The 24992-nt window shown below is 36.0% G+C and overlaps 1 protein-coding gene across 3 annotated transcripts in view; it reads left to right on the top strand.

Annotated features, from left to right (window-relative positions):
* Nucleotides 1-24992, top strand: part of NBEA (neurobeachin) — a 510084-nt gene that overhangs the window by 390952 nt on the left and 94140 nt on the right. For all 3 annotated transcript variants that reach the window (XM_055702674.1, XM_055702673.1, XM_027815633.2), the window contains 3 exons: nt 17002-17119; nt 18001-18103; nt 24285-24400. In XM_055702674.1, coding sequence (XP_055558649.1) covers nt 17002-17119; nt 18001-18103; nt 24285-24400 — 337 coding nt within the window. The remainder of the gene's footprint in view (nt 1-17001; nt 17120-18000; nt 18104-24284; nt 24401-24992) is intronic.

A 24992-nucleotide genomic window follows, 5' to 3' on the forward strand; every position in this document is an offset into this window, starting at 1 on the left:
GGGTGTGCTATTCTGTATCACTTTGTGACCCAAGTGTGTGATACTAGATGATGTTTCCTCATCTTAAATCAACAGGAGTTAGCTGTGTTTCTTTGGTCAATGTGTAATAATCCCTGTGTATGTGAATAAAGAGAAGACATTGCATCAATCTGTTGACTGGTCATATGAAACTGCCAATAGGAGATGAGAAATCTTTCAGTATCATTGCCCTTCATCATGTCAGTCTATGCCTTTGACAGGCAGAACTGGGCAGCTAGTTTACTGTCAGTATGACCAGTATGACATACCTTTGTTTCTCTAATAATAAGCATCTTTTTCTCCGTTCTCTTTATCAAACTAATCAAAATGACATTCGTTAAAAACAAAAAACCAAAACCAAACCAAACAAGAAAAAAGGTACGGTTTCCTTATTTTCTGCTTTCTGAAGGATTTTTGCCATCTAGGTACTTTATATATCAAAATACTAACAGGTTTTGTGACAGCACTTGAGTCTACTGTCCCATTTTCCAGATTTCGGACATTGTTAGGGGATTATAGGATGAAGTATATTTATGTTTGTATTTAGGTTCCTTGCAGAAGTGCATTTGTATCTAGACTGCTCACAGAAGATGTTTCCATTTGTATGTATGCAGAAACCCACTTCTGTTTGAGTTTGTCCTCTCAAGTCTACAGACAGGTTGTGAGTACTGGTCAACTCCGCTATGTATCCTTCTGCATGAGTTTTGCAGGCTGGGTCTTTGATGGGGAGTTTTAGGCTTTGCTGGAAGATCAAGGTGAGGGTCACCACTTCTCACTGGCATTGGTGGTGTGGGCTGCATCCAGTCTTCTGGATTCTTACTTCTTTTGTGACAGCTCTAGCCATAGTCTTTAAATTGTGAAAGAGATGATTCCTTCTGTATTCCCAGGAAAGTAAGTGATGCCTAATTGCATACCTGATATCTCAAAATGGCAAAAAAAATGTATCTGATCAGTCTTCAGGCTAAAAAGGAAAAAAAATATGTTTTTATGGTTTGTACCCTCTCATCCATACAGAAACATCAGGGTGGCTGTGGCTTTAGTCAGCATTTATTTGGCAGCTGAATCTAGATATTACCCTTCCGTCTGGGGTCATAGTTTGTTTTAAAAGAGTTATGTATGAATTTTCTCTAAATTGTAGCAGAGGGTCATGAATTAGTGTCTAAATGTGGGCTTGACAAGATTATTATAGTCTGTATTTCATGCCAGAAACAAAGATGAATAGAGATAGCAAGCTTTTAAACAGACTTTCTGACATCTATAATGTCAGCAGAGAGTGAATGAATGGCAGGATGCAATAACAAATCTTCATTTTTTATTATTTTATAGGGATTAGACGGACCTACACTCATTCATAATTTCTTCATAAAATAATTACTAAGTACTACATGAACCAGTCATTTTCCATCCCAGTTACCTTCCAAGTAATGGGAATTGTTTACTAAGCTGTACATAATAAGCTACATACACTAGAAGACAAATACACTTTGATTTACATCTAGGAGCAGATAGGATACACTTAGCACTTTGCACTTTCATTTTAGCTGAATGTGTATTTTTAAGTAATTTTGTTTGTGTCTAGACCTAATAATTTGTTTTAATGTTTGTTGGGGGAAACAACATTTTTTTTATTTAAAAAAAAAATAACTTTCACCCTCTCTTTCTGTGGATTTTTACTATTAGATTTCTGGAACAGAGATCTATATTAGCAATTTTTGATTATTAAATTTCTGGAATAGACATATGTGTTTCCAATTTTTGAATGAGAAAGGTTGCTCACCAGTGTATTACTGCCTTTTCACTGTAGCCCCTTTGAAGATACATGCTCAAGATTTTCCTTTTTGTTTATTCATTATCTGTGTGTAAACAGGAAAGAACCACCTATGCTGAGGCTGTGGGCTCTGGTGCTTTTTTTGTTTAAATTGTAATTCTTGGGTATGAATATTCATTTCCATTTCAGGAGCACAAACAGCTCGACCGTTAGTACCTTGGCAGTTTTTTCCCAAGTGATAATACAAATCCTGGAGTGATGGCTATAAACAGATATAATACCCAATGAGCCCAGCTTCTTTGAAATAAAACCACTACCATTAGTCACACATTTTTCTTAAGTGTGGCTCTGTCAACGGTTGCAGTTATTTTTGTATTTATATATATGTTGGAAAAGAGTGTGTGTATGTAATAGTAAATGCAGCAAAAGCGCATCCAGGTCCCACAAATACAGTCTCATTTTCACTTCTTCTGTAACTGCTGGCATTAATGTTTTCCTTGGTGGTCTTTTTGTAAAAGGAAAGACAGAAACAGTTCTACTAATGGAAACCAACATGAAGTGCTAGTAGCTTTTAAAAATGGTTGGGGTTTTTTCCCCTCCAAAAGGTACGTAATTGAAACAAAAAGCATTGTTTCTATCCTAATTTTTTTATTATTATTTTTTTCTTTTTCTTTTCCTTGAGCCCATCCTGTCAGGCTGCAAGCGTGAAAGTTATTTTCTGGTGGTGTGATTAGATTGGGGCTGAACTCTCCAGCTGGCAAGCCTGTCTGTGACTGGCGGCGGCCTGTCCCCAGTGCTTGTCATCTCCTGACATGCCTGACAGGATGGGGACAGCAGCTCCAGACAGGTTCATTAGATGGTGTTTTCTACAGCTGGGCTAAAAATAAAATAAAAAAAATAATAGTAAAGTAAAAAAAAAAAAAAAAAGAGGCCACGCTTTGTCAAGGCCCGAGCTGTAGGGGCCCTTCTTGTTGGTTTAAACCAAGGCCTTGTTTTGACAAATTCTGATCTGTGCAGTTTTTAGATTTTCTGACACATTTTTGTTTGCTTCCCCTTTGGCCTGCGCTCTTTGCACTCTGCCTTGTTGCTGCTTCAAAATCCTAACGCTGCCTTCCCAGGAGAGCAGGGAGGATGCTTGTGGAGGACTTGGAAGAAAAATAGAGCACTGCCGCAAAACAGCAATAAGTGTTCATTTCCATGGTGATCAGCCCAATGGCACAAAAAACAACCTTGGGACTCTCAATAAGCCAATTACAAGAAAGGTTAAGAGTTTTATAGTGCCAGAAACATGCCATCTACATGAGAAAATAGTATCATTACTAGCAATCTACGCTGTTAAATACATTGCTGTCCGGTGCTGCCAGAAACATAAGCTGTTTATGTTATTTTGGGTTTTTTGGAAGCTGCCAGGGTTTTCCAGTGGTATTGTCAGGCTTTGGTGCAGTACATCAAAAATCTACATGGTTATAGGTTATAAACCAATAATAAAACAATTTGAAAGCATTAGGCACATTGAGCACATTTAGTTAACATTACAGCGAGTTTCCTAGAGGTTTGTATCAGATCTTCACTTTAGGTTTTTGTCATAAAGACAAAGGATATGGACATCATCTATAATTAAAAAAAAATCTTCTATAAAATATTTTTGAAAAGAGGGAAACACTTCATACCTCATTTTTTTTTTCTATTGCAGTTATAATGTACCTATCAATGCCTTTAATTTATGGACTAGTAACTGTAGTTTTGATCCAGGGTTACCTGCTGTTTTTCTTAGGGAGTGTCACTTGATTCTGGACATTTCAGGTAGCTACAACATGCTGGTGTGTAAAACACTTTTTCCCTTTTTTTCCCCAGTAGCTAGAAATATTTACTCTTTTGCTTACTTTGCCCTGCTGCTTCGGATTGTGGAGAGTATTACAGCCTTTTATGTTTTCTGCGTTTAGCTGCTTGCAGTGTGAGCACTGCGGCTGGAAACCAAGCCCTTCATTCACAGAAATCCTACCACTTACCTTTCCTTTGTATTGTTAGTTACTGCTGCTTTAGTTCATGGTCTCTATGACAACTGTTTAAATTGGGATGGGCAACTGTCATCTGGAGTATTACTGAAAGAAAAGTGTTAGTGAGCACACAGTTCCATAGATAGAGCATTTCAATATAATCCAATTTTAATTGAGCTCCAGAGACTTTGATGTGCTGCCGAAGGTTGGGAGAGAGCTATTCCAGGGAGAAATTAAAGCAGCCCAGCAAGGCTTCACTACTCCAGACTGTCACCATTTTAAATAAGCATTAGCATCAGACTTAACCTTCCCCTATGAAACATCTCACTTTTTTTTCCCCCAGCTTTTTACTACTACTACTTTTTTTTTTTTTTCTCCCAATACGTATAAAGGCAAAGACACTTTCATCTTTTTATATACATTTCTATATTCCCTTGATTAAGTTTGAAAAGCATGTACTGGACCTGAGACGCATCTGAGGCTGTCTATTGGACCTTGCATTGCAGTTCATAGAAAGAAGTAGAAGCAGAGTGAGGATTAGTTTGCAACAGTCACATGTCATACGTTGGATTTTCTAAGACTGCTCTAAAAGTAACCTGTCCTTGTGCTAAAAAGTTGAGTGGGGACTTATTTTAGCTTGGTTTCATCTTTAATTCCCTTTAATGTAAATGAGGAATAGCAAATATTTTATTGTAGACTTACAAGTAAGGCTGTTCTGGTTTTTGGGGTTTTTTTTTTGTGTATAATAGCCAAAAATATTCATGTAACAATTAGCAGACTTATCTCTGTTTTTTGCACAGTGGGGAGATTCTGTGACTGTAAACTTTTGAACTGTTGAATTAAAATCTCTTACGATTACTTCATTTAATTAAACTATATGATCATTTTGTACCATTTTCTTTTTCTCTCACAAATGTGTATACATCCAAACTTAGAAAACATCTAAAATGACAGAAACTCATAATAATAAAACAAAACAGCATCACTGTATATTTTCCAATATTTCAATGTACATTGGACATCATTGCAAGTTACAGAACTAAGATGCATTTTAATGTGATGCATTTTCATGGCTTTTAATTCCTTTCCTTCCACTCCCCACCCCCCATCCCCTCTCTTTTTTTCTTTCTTCTTCTCTTGATATCTGACTTTCTTGGCTTTCAATGAAAGAAGCATATTTGCAAGATGCTGAGCTCTCTTGCTTAGTACTCTCAGCTTCTACTCCAAACAGTAGGAGTTAGGATACCTGGCTCCAAAGAAAAGATGCATCTTGCAAAATTGAGTCTTATCAGAGATAGACTATTACGTAGGATGCTTGTATTCTTTAGAAGGAATGTGATATGCACCAAATCCAGACTTAATGGCAGTAATAATGGAGCCGATCACGGTACAGGCAGTAATCTGTCTATACAAGTTAATAGGGTTTGTTGTCTACTAAAGCAATTAACTTGTTACCCACATAAAAGAAAGGTAAGAATTTAGATTAATAGGAGAATCTGAATAGTTGGCTGTTGTAGTCAGTTTTTAAAAAGTGGAAATATGAAATATCTTTGTAACGCTTGAAGTAAATTCCATGTTATTAATAATTTCTTTTAATTAAACAAATGCTAAGAATAAATTAATTGAGGCTATATGAGGTAACCCTCTTTGGCTGGGGTTGGCATACTTTTTCATAGTTGCATAGTACCCAGAAGTCCATAAAATCTAAATACCTTCTGTGGTGGAGCAGCTTGTAGTGGATAAAAACAGAGACACATTCACACAAAATATCTCTACATGCTGACAGTTGTTGCAGTAATTTCATACTGGGAACCTAGAGTTCACCACAGGAAAGCCTATGAGTATGCCCAAATTTATGACATGCAGGTTTGCATTCCAGTTGGCTAGAAATCCAAAGCAGAGGGACCTGTATATTAAATCTGCTATAGCACTTTTTCCCCTAGTTATTGCAGACGTCAGAAGACTATATGTATACCCCAGAATCCATTTTTGGTAGCCGGCTGAGTAGACTCTTAATATTCCTCCTAGTTTTCATGAGACTTTTTGTAAAGGATTAGACCCAAAAAAAAGTTCTACTTATCTATAATTTTGATCTTTACATTGTTCAAATTTAATAAGCTGATAGTTAACTATGTGAAAGTACACCTAGAATATACAGAATGCACATAATAAAAATATTGTGTAAATGTGGTTCCAGTTATTGAAATAAATATGAAAATCACTTATGGAGCTTCTATATACAGATTACATTTGATACATGTTGATTTTTGCAGTTTTTCTGTTTTGTGTAGATTCATTTTTTAGTGCTTAATTACTGTATCTGATGAAGTAAAGCAAAAAATTCTTAAAGCAAGTATAGAATGCATTGGTACTTTGTAATATTGAAGCAAAATAAATGAAATGAGATGCAAGCTAATGAAATTATTATTTAGTTACAGCAGGCAGTTTGCAAGCATTCCAAGTTAAAATTCTCAGAAGAAACGTTGCTATCCTTTCTTTGTACAGACTTAGTAACATGAGATAATGTTCCATATATAATAATAAAAAGTATAGTAGAATTTTGGTTGCTATTGGAGCTGTGGATTGTGTTTTTCCCAGTGCTATAATTCCTTGTCTTTCCCAGCAGTGCAAAACCCCCCTCATCTTAAGCTCATCTTAAATAGGTTAATAAAGAATCAGTTGGTATGGCAATATATTACAAAGATGAAGATATTTTGGTTGTGCACACCATAACTCATAGGCAGTGTAGTTGTTCTTTGGAGACATTAGAAGATGACATAACATAGAGTAGCCCTGAATCTGCATTAAATTCCACCACCAAGCAAACTGACTTCCAGGAGTCACTAGTGCTCCAGACACAACACTTTTTGGCACAATGAAGCATGTGGCAGCTGTAGAATTTTGAATTTCTTGAGGATTATGCTTGTCTGTTCCAAACTGTAATACAGAAAGTTCGGAGATGGCAAGGCTGTTGTAAATTTATAGTATCTATCACTTTACAATTCAATCTATTTCTTTTTGCTTATAAAAATAAATCTTAAACTTACTGCTAAAATTTCAGCAGTAGAAATTCCTCCAATTATATTTCCAAATGTCAGGATTGATGAAACAGCTTTTGTATATAAGATTGATCATAAACCAGTAATGTTTTGTTGTTAATCTTATATAGGAACAGAAACTTAAAAAAATTAAGCTCTCTAATAGAAAAAATGTCTTTATTTTGTAGACCTTAGATCATATGTGTTCTGCACTGAATAAATCAAATGAGAAACTTAAAATCCAAGATGTTTGCACATATCATCTGTATGACATGGAGTTCACATCTATGAAAAGAGGGACATAAACCTATCTTTCTACCTGTCATTTGGTAGGAAATGGGTAATGTTCAACAAAACTCAATATTTAAACTTTTAATACCAGTTATAGTGCCTTCAGTTATTATAGTGTTAAGGATTTACATCATGGTTAATTTGAGCTTTTAGACATTTTTTATTACATTGTGTTTTTGAATAAATAGATTGGTATGCAAGTTTAAAAAAATAAAAAAGATCCTGAGGATTTTATGATGGCTTTATTCTTGTGTTCATTCCCATCAGACTTGTGGATACCATACATACGTTCTTTATTATTCAAACTATTCCTACAGTTTTTGCTTTTGCAGAGTCCTAAAACTTGATTGAATCACTTATCCTTAGTGCAAGGGAAAAACTAATACACGAGGATGAAATGAGTACCCGAAGACACAGTTTGAGTATAGAAGAACTTGAGTTTCTCCTAGTCCTTCCTAATAACTGGATGTCAACATGCTTACCTGGAAACTGGGGAGTTGTTTCACTTCTTTCCTATGTTTGAAGGGAGCAGGTTGCCTTGTATGCTGGTAAACTATGACCAGCAAACAATGCTTGCTTTGTAATCCCTGCAAACGTGGCAGGAGCCAGAGAGCTTCTCTTTCTATTGCTGAATCCATCACACACATGTAGGAGCTTGCGGTGAGCTGCTTGCTGCTGCCTTTCCTTGGGCCAGCACGCAGGTAATGCAACTCCCACATGCACTGTCCAACCTGGACCAGTAAGGAGCCCTGATCCAGCTGTGAGAGGCTCACTGGGAGCACAGCGGTGGGGTGGAGCAGACAACACTGTTGGGGAAGGATGTTATTTGGGCTCATATACCTTTCAGGTAGAAGGAAACTGAATCTGAGTGCCTATTCCAGCTTCTCACTTTAGGCAACAGAGAACTTGTTTGTTTTCATGCTGGTGTTTGAATCCAGTTCTGCAACTTCTCTCAGCTCAAACTCTCACAAAATCTGTCAAATCCATCAGTATTTCAAGTTGAATAAAACTGCATTTTTCTGCCAAGCAACTATTTAATTAATAAATATCCAGCTTTGGTTTCAAGTTGTAAGCATTTATCAGCACTGTCTTCTCCCCAGATTTCTGAATATTACAAGTCCTTTCTTTCTATTAGTTGTGCTAAGGCAGCCCAGAATAAACCAGCTGACAGGCAGACAAGCTCTCCATTTTCAATCCTGAAAAAAAGTTCTAGGTTTGGTCAGGTCATACCAATTTTATGTCTTTTTTTGTCTTGTCTGCTCAACTGAAAATGTAATTTGCACAGTTCTGATTGAAATAATTTGATTGCATTTCACTGAGTGTGGTGCTGGGGCAGAATTGCTCAGAAGAGTGTGAGTGTAAGTACTGAGATTGCCTGTTCGGATTAATGTCTAAGCACAAGGTGTAGAGTGAGAACAGAAACAGCAGTTCTGTTACGATTTCTAACTAGATTTGAGCCTGACATCCCGTTTTTGCCAAAGTCAACACAAAATCATCTTAATCCTCATGAGGTAACAGACACAATCTGCTTCAATCCTGCTGCTAACTAGAACTAATTGAGCTTCTCTCTTCTTCAGATTTTGCCCCAGTATTTGTTTCCTCAGCCTCTGTGTTTTGAGTTGGGCTGTACTCTAACATGGCTTTCTATGGCACTGGACTCGAATGTATTTATCTTCTGCTCCTCTGCACGTGCTGGTGCCATCAGCTTTATTCCCACTTTTAGAATTGTTAAATTGGCTGAAACTTCTGCTTAAGACAATAACTGTTGGAATTTAGTTTGGAAGTAGAGCTTGAAAAAGGCCTCTGCCTACCTTTTCTCAGGTGGTAATGTCTAAATCCGCTGCCTCTACCTGATGCTATTCTCCCCAGGAACTTCAGTCCATTCCCGGCATTTCAGGAATCACCTGAATTGACCATTTGTTTGCACATTTCATAGGAGGGGAAACTACACAAAGGCGCACAGATGTGTAACTCCATCAAATAAATGATAAAAATAACTGTTATTCAGAATTCTGTTTTCACAAAAGTAATATTTCCCCATGTCAGTAGCACTTTTCCTTGTATTTAAAACTAGGCATTGGTGTTTTACAAAAGCAGAGTTAGAAAAAATGCATTTAGAGTACGTAAGATGCTCTCTTTGGATTACTTTGATCCGGATGTTAACATTTAGCAGCAGTGTTTCTCTATCTAGGAGCAGGGCTTTTTTGCTTTAATAACCTTACTGCAGCTGCTTCTCGAGAAATCCCCGTATCCTTTCCATTACTTTCCTCAAACACAAAATCATAACATGCAAAACCATTTTACCAATGAAAAGAGGAAAATAAGCTGAAAATGGGCCAACTTAAAATAATTTTTCAGATGACTGAAAACGAACGTGGGAATAAGAGCGTCAGTTGCTGTCAGCTGCATGGGCATTGTTTTAATGGGTACCGAAGCAGTGTGCTGGCCAGAGGGATCAAACTTCGAAAAGGTTGGGGTGAACAGAACCTTGTGTTTCAAGACAAGGGGCCTCCTGAAAGCTTAAAAAAACATTGGAAGTAGAAGTATAAGCTGAGAAAATTTGGCAAGGAAGTAAAGCTCAAACCCACAAAAATAATATCTGCATTTTTTAGATCCCTGAAGAGGAGGAGAAAAATGAAGTAGGAGTGCCAATATTTATTCTAAAAAAAAGTTCTAAAAAAGATTTTTAAAACTGATGTGAATGGAGATATTATAATGGCACATAATCCTCAGCTCATCCTGGAGAGCATAGGATCACAAGAGACCCTTGGAGGAAAGCTTTTAAGGCTTACAAATAAAGACACTTTTTTACACAGATGCATGTTATAAGGAAGGCAAAAGGAGACCTTAATATAAAGAGAAATTGAGAATGTTTTACTAGACCATAGCATGCAAAGAAAAAATGATAATGTGATATTTGGTAAAATTTTAGAAGCGTCTTTAGAATATGTAAAGCAATCATGCAGTCTGCCACGTACTTGTAAGTGAACTCCTTGTTGTTAGATGGTTCTGGAGAAGGAAGATTGCTGTATGTGCATGGAAACCATTTTTTTTAACCTAGGAAGATCTGCATTCAGAATTTTGCATTTTCCTTGAAGCAAATGGTGATGCTAGCAAACACCTGAAAAAGGGAAATCCAAAGCCCTGACAGGAGAGAATGATTTTAGTAATAATTTTCATGCGTTTCTAAGCTCTAAAAGTGTACAATAATGCTAAACTATTTTATGAATGCTTATTGTGTACCTGGGTCAGGTGCTTAAGCACACTTCTGTAGCTGGCTCTAGACAGCACTGTGATTGAAGATATATATTCACTGTGATTTGTTTTTGTGAAGTACTCCGTGCTTTATTGGCAGGCATCTTCTTCTAAGTGCTGAGGTTGCAAATTTGGAAGCATCCCGTAAGACCCTGATGTAGGGAACGTATCAGTTAAGTTCCATTAATTTTATGGTTACCAGGCTGTTATGAAATGGTTAGTATGAAATCAAATGCTGCTTTGTGACTGAAGCATACTCTTGCTTGCTGTTTCACGTATCACTATAAAGTGATATAGTGTAGCTTTTCCCACAGTGATAATTTCTTTTTTCTTCCCTTCCTTGGCATCTTTGGTTTTTTTCTTTCCTGCCTATTCTTAGACAAAAAAAGATGAGGTAACCACAGATTTAGATTTTAGCTTTTCCATTATGGACCCCTAGCTCACTTTATATGAAAAGCAGGATATAGTTTCCACCAGAAAGTAGGAGGCAAAAGGCCCAAGCAGAACCTTTTGAATAATTCATGTCCGTCACAACTGTGTTTGGTTATTTTTCAGGAGGGTAGTGTCAGACTAACAAAAATATATTTTATTTTTTTTAAGTTTACAGCAGAATTTCATTGTAAAAAAACACTTTCTCAACCTTAGGGAATATTAAATATTCATTTGACAAGGATGGACGAGGGAGCTTTAGAGAGTTTCTCTTCTCTCCTTGGCAACTGCATTCACAGAAAAGTCTGTCATGAGAAACTATATGCAAGGTCCTGCCCTGGAAACCTGGAATACCAAGGCTATTTTACTTTTGTTCATTTTGATAATGTAGGTGTAGGGACTGCAGGGTAATTGAAAGGAACCAAGATTTCTTCTTCATGTCTTTTGTTCAAGGTTGGGACACATAAGATAGACTCATAGTTGGCTCTAGCAGGTAATCTGTCTTCCAAAAGTTGGTGATGGTGAATGAAGAATGAAATACAAACAAGAATCCTATTCAAATTAAAGGACCACTGTCTATGTGGATGACAAGGGATTATTTTGTATTGGAAGAAACACAATTTTGCAAGCTTAGTTTAAAAAAAAACACAAAACCAACAGTCAAAAAAGGTACAGTATATAGTTAGTGCATAAATAAAATAGTTGTAACTATAATTTCCAGTGTTGAGGAAGGTACTCTGAGTGTGGTGAAAAGCGTAGCACTGGACATATAATTCAGGACAGTTAAACCACTGGAAAATAGAGACACCAGGAAAATTTATTAGGGTTATTTGACTGCTGGAGGGACAGATTGGGAATATACTTCTAAGCATATCTTCTAAGTGCTTTTAAGTGTGTATCTCTAAGTCTTTGAATCAAATAAAATGATGAAGAGTTGCTTTGGGTTGGGCTACCAAGATGCAACAGCATCTCACTAGACTTTGCTCAGTCAAGACAAATCTGTTCAAATGCAGAGCAAATACTTTTTCAAATATAAGATATTAAAAGTTGAAGAAGTAGGAGGGGTAAACTTAGAAGGAGGGAAAAGGATTAATTCATAGAAGCTTCTTGCATCTCTAGAGGAAAAAGGAAATAAGTACCACATGTTAAAGATAATACCCTGTTTTGCTGTGTAACAGAGCCATCTAACAGACAGATGGGATTTTGATGTCTAAACTAAGGATGCACCAGAGCTCTTTTGTTTAATATTCTAACTAAAATAGTGGTGTCAAGGTTAAAGATAATAGTAGCTACACTTAAGCACTGGATAAAACTATCTTTATAAAATGAAAAAATCTGTACCAAAATTACAGTATTCTTGGAAGCCATTCTGGTCATTGATAAAGGAAAAAAATACATTTAATTTCAGGAAATGGCCATTTTATTCAGAAAACATGACTCTGAGGATCATTTTCAGACTTGGGGAAAAAAAATCTACAGGATCTTTGGAATGTATTTGTGGAAATGCAGCAAAAAATGAACCAGTTCTACTGTACATAAATGCAAGGAACGCAAGTCCCTTACTACATTATTGGTTTGACATTATTAGTATAGGAGGTAAGGAATAATGAGGGAAATAAGTGCTTTGAAAATAATAATAATAAAAAAACCCCAAACCCACAACCCCCAACAACAAAGTTATATTACATGTTAATGATTGCATGTATTTTGCACTAGATATAAAGTATGAATTGATACATTCATTGAGGAATCAGGTTAGAGTTAAAATACCCTGAAACAGAAATATGGTTCCAAAAGACAAATGATGAATTTCCCCTGAAAACAGTAGATTAAATTCACATACATAGGTGTTAATGAATCACACCAAAGGGCTATTTTAAAAAAAGGAAATATTGAGCAATAAGCAACAATTCTTTACAGCAGGCTGGAGAAGTGACTGTTCTTACCATAAAGTTACAACTTACATAAAGTTACAAAACCAACTGAGAATAGCTACGACTTGTACAGGCTGCTTTCCTCGATATCTTTATAGTACCTGATTTTGTGATTATTTCAATTCCAGCAGCAATAATCAAAAGAAAAGGGCCAGAATATTCTTCTGTGTGCTGTGCCTGGGGCTATGAGATACCAAAAAATGGTATAAAGCAGCAAAAATAAGCCTCTATGCTAAAGTGTTTCTCCTGTGGGAATAATCTATCAGGGATTCTAGCAGAATGGAAACTAGTATTTCTGGTCTTCTGGTTAATGCAATACTTCAAAATTCTATTTTTTAATATTAATTAAATAACAGTTAATTCATTATCAATAATTGAATAATTACTGAAGTAGGTTTATGATTAAAAATGTCTTGACTCTTAATTGAAAGAAAAAAAAAGAAAAAAGGATAGATCTTGATTACATCAGAAATACAATTAAAATAATGGAGCCTTCATATTTGAGCCAAGCAGGAAAGCACTTCAGTAATGGTTCTGCTTTTCTTCTGAACTTCCCACGCTGCTTTACTAATCAAATCTAAGTAAGTGTCACCAATAGATGTTTTTCTATATTAGAGAACCCTGAGATTTACAGACTTCTTATTCCTCTGTTAGGATGACAGCTTCATCTTAGTGCAATGCATGCTAGCAAATTTTTATTCTTGATCTGTCTGCTGGCCAGCGGACCCATTACTATATTTAAAACATACCCATATTTCTGAGTAAGTGAAAGGGTTTTACTAAGAGAAGTGAGGTTTAAACCAAACAGTTGCAGCTGATACTAATATTGAAAAGTGTGCTCAGTTCAAATGCAGACATTGTTAGTTGGCTGGTTGTTTTTTAGTTTATTTAAAACGGATTATTTAGACATATCTAGAATTCTGTGCTCAGTCATGAAGATTCAGCTGTTAAGAAATGCCTACAACAAAAAGTCTCCATGACTGCTTTTAAGAGAAAACCTCATAAAACTATCAAAATAACAAGCACTGACTTTAAATATAAACAACTAAATATTGGATGGAGCACATGGTAATTTTGGCTTCAGATAACTAGATAACATAATGTCAGTGTCTTTTGGTGAACAGAGTGGTTATTTCCATGAATAATGAAATATGCAATACATGCAGTCTGTAAAAAATGTAAAATAGCCAGACCTTCATTCATGTGATACAAGAAAGTGAAATGCTAAAAATTATTCTGGAAGAAAAGAAAAAAGTATAAACCTTTTAAAGGATTCAAATTCAGAAAAATGAAATTACTTTGTTTTGGCTCTTGTTACCACAAGAAAGAATCCTCCAACAATGTCAGTAATTTCTGCTGTAAACTGTAGATGCCTAATAATGGAAGGTTTAATGAATCGCTTGAAAATGGTGTTAGATGAATGGTATGGAGGATGACAAAAATGGGTGGCATATCTTGGACAGGAAAACAATACAGCAGAAATACTGAAATAATTGAGATGATTTGATATTGACATGATAATCTGATATTTGTAGGACTAATAGACAGTTAAGAAGAGTGTAATCGAGGACAGTAATTGAATTATAGACTCCTTCCTTTCCTCTGATTTCCTATCCTTTCTACTGCCTTACTGGTGTGCTATCTTAAGTCATTAATTTCTTGGTGGGGTGAATGTACCTCTGTGAACTTACGACTCTTTTATACTTGAGTAAGAAGAGGAGGGAGAAAAAGGCAACAAACGTATTGTTAGTACACAATGTGCTTTTAGTGTTGAACTATAATAACTAATCTATGGTATAGATCAAGACATTGTAAATATATCACTGTGAATCATCTAAAATGTTAATACATAGGTTATAGTCAGTATTAAATGCTTTCCTTTAGAAAAAAAAAAAAAAAAGGACAACTGGAAACATTTCTGAAACAAAAACTGAATTCCTGAAGCATGCTGTTTTGTCAAGGACCTAATTCTTTGACAAATCTGCTGGCTGCTGTAGGTCTGGTTACTGCTATATACATTTCAAACTCTTCTGCCTGGGAGACTGTTCTCATCTTTTAGCTTTTTAAACTTGAGTGTTTTCCTCCCTGTTTCCTCTGTGTATCTTAACAACCTGTGTATTTACAAAAATTATGTATCAGATAGCAGCAGAACACATTCAGAGCAGGAGGGTGCTGAAATCTTCACAGACATTGTTCTTAACCATCTGAATTTCACATACATGATACCAGCTGTATCCTAGCATCTGATCTCAATGAAAGACTGAAAGAAATTTTGGTTTATTTACCTTATCAAGGGGAAAGCTAAGCAGTAACTGGATCACAGTCTGTAATTACCGACACAAGGAAAGGTTATCTGTTACTAGAAGAGTCTCTAATCTCGCAGACAAAGGTGTCACCAGATCTAGTGGCTAGAAGCTGAAGTCAACAGAGTTCGAAGTAAAAATAAGGTGCAGATTTTTGACCGTTGCAGGAATTAGCGTATAAGCTAGTAATGCCACAGCTGGCCTGTGACTGAAAGGAGGGGGCATATAGTCTCTTGTGTGTGTCTGGGGGACCTCCAAAGAAATCAAGCTCCTTCCTTCAGGGCTGTGTTTAGTTAGTGTAGAGCTGGGGTGAACGAAACAGTGCCATCAGCCGCAGTGTTGCTTAGTCTTGTCTGTAACGTCTCATGTAGACGGCACAGGGGACTCGGCGTGTTCCTCTGTCCAGTTTCCATCAAGGACAGAACTAACATTTCAATGCTCTTCATTGTGTGTTCAATGCTCTTCAATGTGTGTTGAATATTTGTGTTGTTGCTGTTACCGTCATCTCTGAAACAGACCCATCATAGCTATGAGAAAAAAGTTATGGCGAACAAATTAGCAAAAAACCATGGGGCTCTTCTAACACCAAGTCTACAAACTTAAATTAGCTTTTTCATAGATGAAGACATGTTACTAACTTGAAGTTACTTTGGAGAAAAAAACTGAAGGAATACAATTTCCATTACCTTCAGCATGAAGGATCGTTGACAGCAGCAACATATGGTCTCCCCAACATTTCCCTGTTCAGAAGTTGGGGGAGGTCCTGATTACAAAAAGCAAAGACCTCAACTGAGTGAGTAAAGCACCGCAAGCTGGTATATCAACAGTTTTTATGTACCTTGTGGAGAACAGAGAAATTCAGTCTCTCTGGTCTGAAACCCACTTTTTGCATTTCGCTTTAGTGAAGGTGTTCATTGTGTTTCTTTGTTTCACTGAGGCTGTAGCTCTTAGTAGCTGCAGCCTAGGGAAAGGCACAGTCTACATAGCCGGGGAAATGCAGTTGGGTGTAGGGAGGGGACGGTCCCCATCGCAACCAACTGACTCCCTATAGGATGAAATGTCAGAGTCTCAGCAATGGGCAGAGCCCACCCGACCAGAGGTGGAGGGCTGAAAGCAGCCTTCCAGCTGATGAGAAGGATTGGAATAGGGTTGTTCTAAATGCATAATACTGCTGGAATGATAATTCGCAGATGAGATAAGTTAATAAAGCCAATATCTAATTACGTTGTGTCTTTTTTGTTTGTTTTCCTGAACATCCAGAACAGTGAAAAACATTATTTAGGTATTTATATCTAGTCTTAGACCATCACCTTCAATTGAGAAACTGACAAATTGTAAAAGCAATGCTAATTTTTAATTATTTAATTTTAAAAGATTTTCATATTAATTTTCAAATGCAAAAATACAACTTGTTAAATTTTCTTCATGGTTTATTATATTGGATGTGCCCAACTTTAGAAGAGTTATTGTGCCAACATGGTGTTCTAGCTAATTCCTGTACTTATTAATGGAATGGAGGAAGTTCTATTTTATGACTCCGAAATGGATGTGAATAGCACATTATATGATTTGGTTGTACTTTGCACAGTACTTTTGCCACAGAAGTAAATCTGTTATCCGATACATAACTGACAACTGTGTCATGCACACTGCTGGAAAAGAGTACAGCTAAGCATAACTGCAACCGTGTCTGTTACCTTGTGCTTGCTTGTAGAGCTTGAGGGTTTTTTAGGAAAAATAAGTTGACCTTAGCAGTATCAGATTATGGTACTTACTGATATTCTTCTAACAGCTGTACTTCATTGCATTTTTTAAAAACATTGAAATTCATGTTTTAATGCATGTTTTTTACTTGTTAAAGAGATACAATTAACTGTACTTCACTGATGGCTAAAATTTACTATGTTCTTATGCAATATTTTAACGAAAAACTCCGGCTAATAGTTGTCACCTTGACTTTCTTTGAAGGTCCTCGCCTATACAGAAGGCCTTCATGGAAAATGGATGTTCAGTGAGATTCGGGCTGTTTTCTCAAGACGTTATCTTCTCCAGAACACAGCTTTGGAAGTGTTTATGGCAAACAGAAGTATGTCTTTGTTTATTTTGTTGCATAAAAATGTGCTAGTAGTTATTTTCTGTTACTTTATTAATCTTAAATTTAAACTCTGTGCTTTCTTTGATAAAGTGCTTATGTTTGTGTTCAATAATGCTTACTTTTGCATGTATTCATTGCATTTTGCATTAAAATCAATCACATAAATCAATCTCACTGCTTTCCATGCAGCAGTGAGATTTATTAATAAAAACAGATCATTGCAGTTAGTACATTCAAGTGTCTGATAGGAAGTTTGCTTTTTTGATCTCACCCCTCTCTTCCATTTTCTGTAAATATTTTAGTGAAATATCTAACAGGACATTTCCTTTTCTAATTATAAACTGAGGTAAAGTGAAAAGGAGCAGATCAATAAATGGATCCACTCAGTTTTCTGTATGTGCTACTCTGATTCCGAGTTCAGTGCTTGGTGAGGTGTGTCAGTAGCCTTTTGCCCTGAGGAGCTCTGATGTAAGTTTAGATTTCAGCTGGAGAGGGAATTAAACAATTTCTGGTCCTGTATGTTTTAATGCACCAGTTAGAAGATAAATGCCATGCAAACTACTGAACAGCTTCCCAGCCTGATAAAAGGTTATACGGGTTAATGGTAAGCTCTGGTTCCTCTGGAGGATGCCACACTCAGGTCTTCTGCAAAATGGGAGAGTTGGTGCCAAAACATTAGCCAGCTGATGATACATAGATGTGAAGTATGCCAGGAATTTCTGTTCTAACCTGGATCCCCTGGGAGGGCAAAAGTGGGACTGACTTCTCTTCCCAAATAAAAGACCAGGAGGATTTAAAAAAAATATATTGCAGGTGGAGAAACAGACTTCTGCAGATGGTTTACTAGTCCATATTTTCTCTTCCTCATTTAGCTTCTGTTATGTTTAATTTTCCTGACCAAGCAACAGTGAAAAAGGTTGTGTACAGCTTACCACGTGTTGGAGTAGGAACCAGCTATGGTTTGCCACAAGCCAGGTAATTTCATTAAAATAGTTTGTATATTTTGTGTTTATTATATTATACAGATTATATCTTTAAATATATCAATACTAAAGCATCATTCCTGTCACGAAACTCTTGATTTCCTTAAGGTTAGTTTGAGAAACAATGCCCTTTACTGACTTTGGGGCTTGTTATTATGGAACAGAAGTAAAAGGGTGGTTTTGGTGGTGTTTTTTTTTTTTTTTTTAAATTATAGGAAATAAGTACCTTTCAGTGAAGGAAACTTACACTTTATCTCTCCAAAGTCTGGTTTTCAGTCAGGTTTTACACATGTGTAGACAAACGTTCATCCTTGCTGTGATTGTTATGTGGGACATGGAACTAAACTTGATTACGTTCTGTGTTTGCTGAGTGAAAATTATTGCTTTTATATGTCGCGACGGAGGGAAGACACAGTCACTCAATATGAGTGATCAGCAGACTTCGTTTATTGTACCTTACAGTCACCTTTTATGCCTTCTTATAATTAGCTCATACATATTACAAAAGTTAAGCTCATTATTGGTTAGTTGCCTAAATACCAAGCCCGCCCCTAGTTTCTCTTCTGTAGTTTTCTGTTCCCACCTGCAACATTCTTTTCCCACCAAAATCTTCCTGTTACTGTGTAACAAGGACAGCCAAAGACAGTGTATTTTGCTTTACTTCAGATAGGCTGAGAGCGATGTGCATTTTTGTCCAGCCAGCTGGACTATGTCTATGTGACCCTTTTCAGCTAGCCAGTTATCCACATTTATATATATCTTCTCACTTGCTTTTTATGTAAAAGTCTGTGGGTTTTACTTCATTGCTCATCAGTATAGCGGCTATTTTGCAATTCCCAAATTTCTTCCATTCATTAGCATAATGAATTTTTCTTCTTCTGTTTCCAAAATTAAGGAGGCTATATATTTTGAAAAAAGAAAAACCACAACTGAGGTTCAGTTTTAGAGATTTTCACATTCTACAGACAAGTAAAGTTTTTATTATCAACATCAATATCAAATCAGTCTAAGGTCAGAAATAAGGCTGCGAATTGTCAGATCCTATACTGTAAAAGTATTTGTATTTTAGTGATGGGTAAGACAATCATGTGAGTTGGAGGGGAAATCTCCTGCCTCCTGCCTTCCTTTTTTTTTTTTTTTTTATTATTTGTTTGGGTATGTCTATTCAGACCTAAAATTGTTTTTAAAGGTGTATCAGCAGAAGTTTGGTGAAAAATGTTTAGGTTTAGGATTAATTTCTGGTCAAAATGAAAGAAGAATAAATAAATATAAGTGAGTTAGGAAACCACAGGAAATTCACAAAATATGGTGCTTTGGGCTCAGATCTCCATTTGGCCTGCCTTGGCCAAAAGCCAGTTACTTAATCATCAGTGGATGATTAAGTCTGGGATGTGTCTTTCTCTTTCTTTAAGTCATTTCCTACAAACTAAAACTTCATATTGTCCTTGGTTTATCCCAGTGCAGAATGTGGAAATACTCTGAAGTGTCAAAGCATTTGTAGGACTGGAGAATTATTTTGTTCCCAGCTGAACATCATTCCCTGTCATGAGCTGAAGAGTCTCATGATGCCTAAGGCTTGATCTCCTGAACGTGCTGAAGTTCTTAGGCAAACTGCCAAATTTCTCAAGTTTTCACTAAGATCAAGGGGAACTTCGGGCATTTCTTTGGAAGGTGCATCTTATTAATATTTGCATTGCTCTTCCAAATACTCAAATTAAAGGAATTGCTGTCTCTAAATGGAAGGTAATAGTATTCTTTTCTGAAATAAAAATGGCCACTTGTTCTAGAACAAACAAAATGCAAATTTCTCAATCAGAATTTCATATCTATAGTGACATTTTTTACTTTTGAAATTCATATCCTTTGTGCATTATTCAGTGAATAATTGTCTGAAAAAGTTTGTTGATATATAATTATTTAGAAAAGTTTAAGCTTCAATATTATATGCAGTTATTTCCATATCTTTTTGATTACATTCAATTTGAATCGAAAATGGGCTTGCTAGCCTTCAGAATAAATCTGGCATATGGTAGTGAAGTTTTTCCTTTCTTGTTCTTGCATAATCATGTCATGATTTATGCACAATAAAGACCCCGTAATCATGTTTTTTCCTTTTTTTCTGTCTACTTACCCTTATTGTCTTCAGTAGGATTGCAGTGGAGTAGCTGAGGGAAAATCTGGCTCTATAACTGCTCTGTAGTTAATATTTTGTTGATGTTAGAATATAGTTTCCATTCCTATGAATATGTTCCCTCTGGAATGCTAATTTTTAAAATGATGCTTATTTGTGTAACTAACATATGGAGAAATTACACTGAGTAACCAAAAGGAGCTGCTACGCTGAGTAAACTTTTATCCTTTTTTATGACCAATCTCCCAGATTAAGCTGTACTTTAAAATATTTTAACAAAAGCAGATCTTTCTGGTTGTTTTGATTAAAAGTTCTTTAGTTTTATTTTTGTAAGTAACATTTCCTCTCTGACACTACTTTGATAAATATTTCATCTAAATTTAATTACATTATCATAAAGAACTGCATTCACAATGGAAACCTTCTGAAGGAGTAAATTATTTTTAATGCAGTATATGGATTTTAAGTGCATTTCTGTTTTCATGGAGAAATCCTGTGATTAACAAAGATGGAAGGAAACAGAACGAAGAAGCAATATTTATGATCTTCTAATGGCACAAAGGATTAGAAGCAGACAAACTGGTATCTCTTCCCAAGACTTTTACAGACCTGCCATTCTAAGCAAGTCTCCAGTTTGACTTCTTGCTACTTTTCCTAACAGCCTTTTCAATGCTTTGATTCAACAAAGCATTCAAGCCTGTGCTTAATGTTGCAAAGAAGTAATTACATCCTTAAAATTAGTCACATGTTGAAGAGTTTGGTCTGATTTGGTAATCAAATTCATCTGTCTTTGATAAATGCATTTGCAGTGTTCCTTAGACATGTTGCATTGATTGTCGTTTCCTTATGACCGTGCCATATGATACAACTGGGCAGACACTACTGTGCCTTTTATTTAACTTATTTCTACAGCTCCATATGATTCTACACAGGTGGAATAATGCCCGCATTTTTACACTTTTAGCAGACCACATTTTAGGGTTCTAACACCTCAGGTGTAATTTACTGATGCATTTTTATTGAGGGTAACATCATGGCTTAGAAACTAACTGTGAGCTGCCCAATGGTTTTATAAACATATAGAGATCAATGAATTGGCAAAAGATACAGTATCATACTTCCCCACTAAACATATGCTAGCACCTTCCACTGAAATTCTGTGGGCTATTAATGCATTAAGTAAAACAATGACTCCAGTTATTAAAGCTAAGAAATAGAAATGATGAAGTTATTGCTGAAAGAAAACGTATTTTGGCTGTTATGGTTATTATATTCAATGTCAGCTCAGCTCTGCCACTTATTCCACATCAATAGCTTGTGGGTGATACATTTCCAGATCTCAATATAGCTGGTTGCAGAGGTTGGATTTTGGGAAGGGTGAGGAGTCAGAAAGCTAAGATTTGATATCATCAAAGCGTAAAACCCCTCTTAGAGCTTTGATTAAAAGTATCAATGAGTTGTCAGAAGCCAGTGGCTTTCTCAAGGTTTTTTTTTGTTTTCTGAACAGGAGTAACACAATACAAAACATCACACAGGTGCTACATTTTTGACAAGATATTTAAAGATTCTTTGTATGAGATTGGATTGTAGCTAACTAAATTAGAAGGGATTGTGAAAGGGGGCAGGTCATGCTCCACATATGGGATATATAACACCCCTTCCCTCAACAGAATGTTATGAAGTGTTTTCTAAACATATTTAAAGCATATAAAACTTGAAAAATTGGATCATCCCCTTGTACATCAGGGAATGTTCTGCAGTTTCCATTTTGAGTAGGTATTTCACAGTCCTCTAGAAGCAAAGGAAGCACATTCATTTGTGCTGATGATGGCATATCGAAGGAGAGAAACGGTTTGATCAAAGTTGGGTGGATTTAGCAAAACACAAAACAGTGGGTCTTCCTGTGTTAACTGAAACAAGCAGGTGTGGAACCAATTTATTGTGCATAATTTTTTCCAGTCTCTGCTGAAATAACTGCAAATCTTTCAAACACCTTAGAGTAAATAAGGAGCTTTTTTAGTCTATTTTGATTTTCTGTAGACTTCGCTCAAATCGGGCATTCAAATGTGAAGTCCAGCACTTGACAGTTTATAGATTTTTTGAGACTCCCTGGGAGATTGTGGGTAAAGTCCAAAAGCAGCTACTAAGCTGTACTGATGCATAAATGTTCTTTTATCATGGGAGGAACAGAAAATCTGTGACAGAAATGCTTTGTAAATTTAGTGATCTCTTTAGTATTTTTATTTCCTGTATTTATTAATGTGTGTAGCATTAGTCCAAGTTTCCTGGGAATGTCTTTGAGAGTTTAGCTGTAAAAGTAATTATTATCCTATAAAATGCAATATAAAGTATGATTACATTCAGATAATTCTTTAGATAAATTGTTCAGATTAAGCATAACAAAAACTTAAAAAAATCTTTATAACATCTTCTCTGTACTAGTGAAGTGTATTTACCATTGGCATCCTGGAGTCTACTATAAAATAGGGCTAGCCAAGCTGGCAAGACCTTATGTGTTGCTGTTTTGGGTAGGTACAGAGACTAAAGAAGTGTACCTACACTTGCATGGTCATTTTTGTATGTTCAATTTGTAAGCCTAAGTATGGTAGACATTGACAACCTACACACTGAGAAGACAGGCATATATTTGTGATAGCTGTACACTCCAATCACATACTTTTTCAATCATTCTTTCTCTGGAAATAGGGTTTAGTGCATGTGTAGGAGTACGTACATATATCTTTAGAAGTAGATGGTCCACATTTTTGTAATTGCTGCCCAATTTGACACCTTGTATATAACTTTATTTTAAGATAATACTCAGCGTTCAGAGTCTAGAAATAGCGCACCTAGTGTGTTTAGTGTGCAGCTGAAAGCTGAAGCATTGGGTGTCCCTATTTACTCTTGACAAACTATATAAATACTAAATATATTCTTTAAATTCATGAATAAGGTACATATTAGAGATCCTCTTTTTTAACAGGTATAAACATTTTCTCTATTTTGATCTATTTATAAGATTTAAGTTTCTGTAAAAAAAATAATATTTGAGGAGATTAATTTTTTCTCCTTCCAAAGATTATCCTTGTCTTTTTTTTCAGCAAGGACTATTTTGTCTAGAAATGTGTCGTGAGCAGTAAAGCTATTTCTGCTTGTTGCAAGGTTTTTTATTTAATGCATTAGTCTAGACTGAATCTAGTCCCTTATATTTTACCAACGGGGGACTTTATATGCTATGGGTAATTTAGAACTTGGTGCATGGTATTTGGTTATTTTGATGTTGTCAAATTGAAAATGGAAGAGCTGAAGCTTTCTGCTTTTCCCTTCCACGGCACAGTAGTTTGGTTCTTTCTCCCTTATCCAGTCAGGTAAGATTTAGAAAATGTGTGGAAATTCAGTATCTTAGAAGCTTCTACTCCTTTTCCAAATTTGAATGAAATGCAATTCAGAAGTTATTATGGAGAGACAGGCAGATGGACATGCGAGCAGATAACTGAATAAACCTTGTTTCTTTCAGAAACCAGCCTATAAATAGAAAGCTCAAAGCTCACTGGGATATAGGAAGGGGATCATGGGTAGCTGACCATGGAGGAGGTGCACAAATTGTGGAGTAAATATCTTCAACCCAGTGCTGGAAATATACGGCACTTTAATCTATCACTCACTCACCTTAATGAACTTATCTCAATGCATGCTTTTGAAACAAGGAAGTGGTATTCCTCTTTTATTCCTGCTGGACAAGCCAGGCACCAGGAGGTCTGCAGTTTGTTTTCCTGCCAGTCTTTTAACCAGATTCAGAATAAAATAAAACACAAAATATATTATTTTGAGTGATTACAATGTTGTAGTACTGGTAAAATAAAATACAGATCTTAATTGTAGTAATTTCTCAAATAAGGGTAATAGTGTATTCTTGACTTCATTAAACAAAATAAAAAAGCCTCTGAGAGAATCTGAAATTAATCACACTAATAATGTTGCCCTACATCTTAACATTTAATGAGAATCTTAAAAAAAATCATTCTTTAAATGTATTTCCTAGGAGAATCTCTCTGGCCACTCCCCGACAGCTTTATAAATCCTCCAACATGACTCAGCGCTGGCAGAGACGGGAGATATCTAACTTCGAATACTTGATGTTCCTCAACACTATAGCAGGTAAGGATTCTGACTCTTTAATCCTTCATAATATGTTTATGTTTGTCAAAGTCTTAAGCACCGTGACTTGATAGAATTCATTTATCCCTCTAGAATTCAGCTGCAGCTTTACGATAGATTCTGAAACACACACATTAAATTTTATCAGAAAATGCACAACCTATCACTGAGACTTTAGATTCATGTATTGTTGCGGAGGCAGTTCCTTGCTCCCCTCCTGCCATTTCCTCTGCTGACAGCTTGGTCTGAAGCTTTATTAGAGTCAACAAACCATTGCCAGAGAGTGTCTGGAAATAATAATGGGAAAATGTAATTTCGCTACTTCATCATTCTCAGCAGCAACAACTAGACAGCAGAATAACAACAGTATTCTGCCTAGTACAGATGTCACCTGGATTGTGGTATGATTAGATTACAGCTTCTTTTCTCGTTTAGTTCTTTGAGGTGAAATATAATATCAGATTAGGTATTTAAAATGAGAAATAACTGCTTTAGACATCCATTTGTTATTGGCAAAAGAAGAGCTTTTTCTGGCAATTGTCATTAATTAAACATTCGCGATGGCATTATTCCTTTCACCTTTCCCTTTTCT

The sequence above is a fragment of the Falco cherrug genome, chromosome 2, assembly GCF_023634085.1.
Source record: "Falco cherrug isolate bFalChe1 chromosome 2, bFalChe1.pri, whole genome shotgun sequence".
NCBI lineage: Eukaryota > Metazoa > Chordata > Aves > Falconiformes > Falconidae > Falco > Falco cherrug.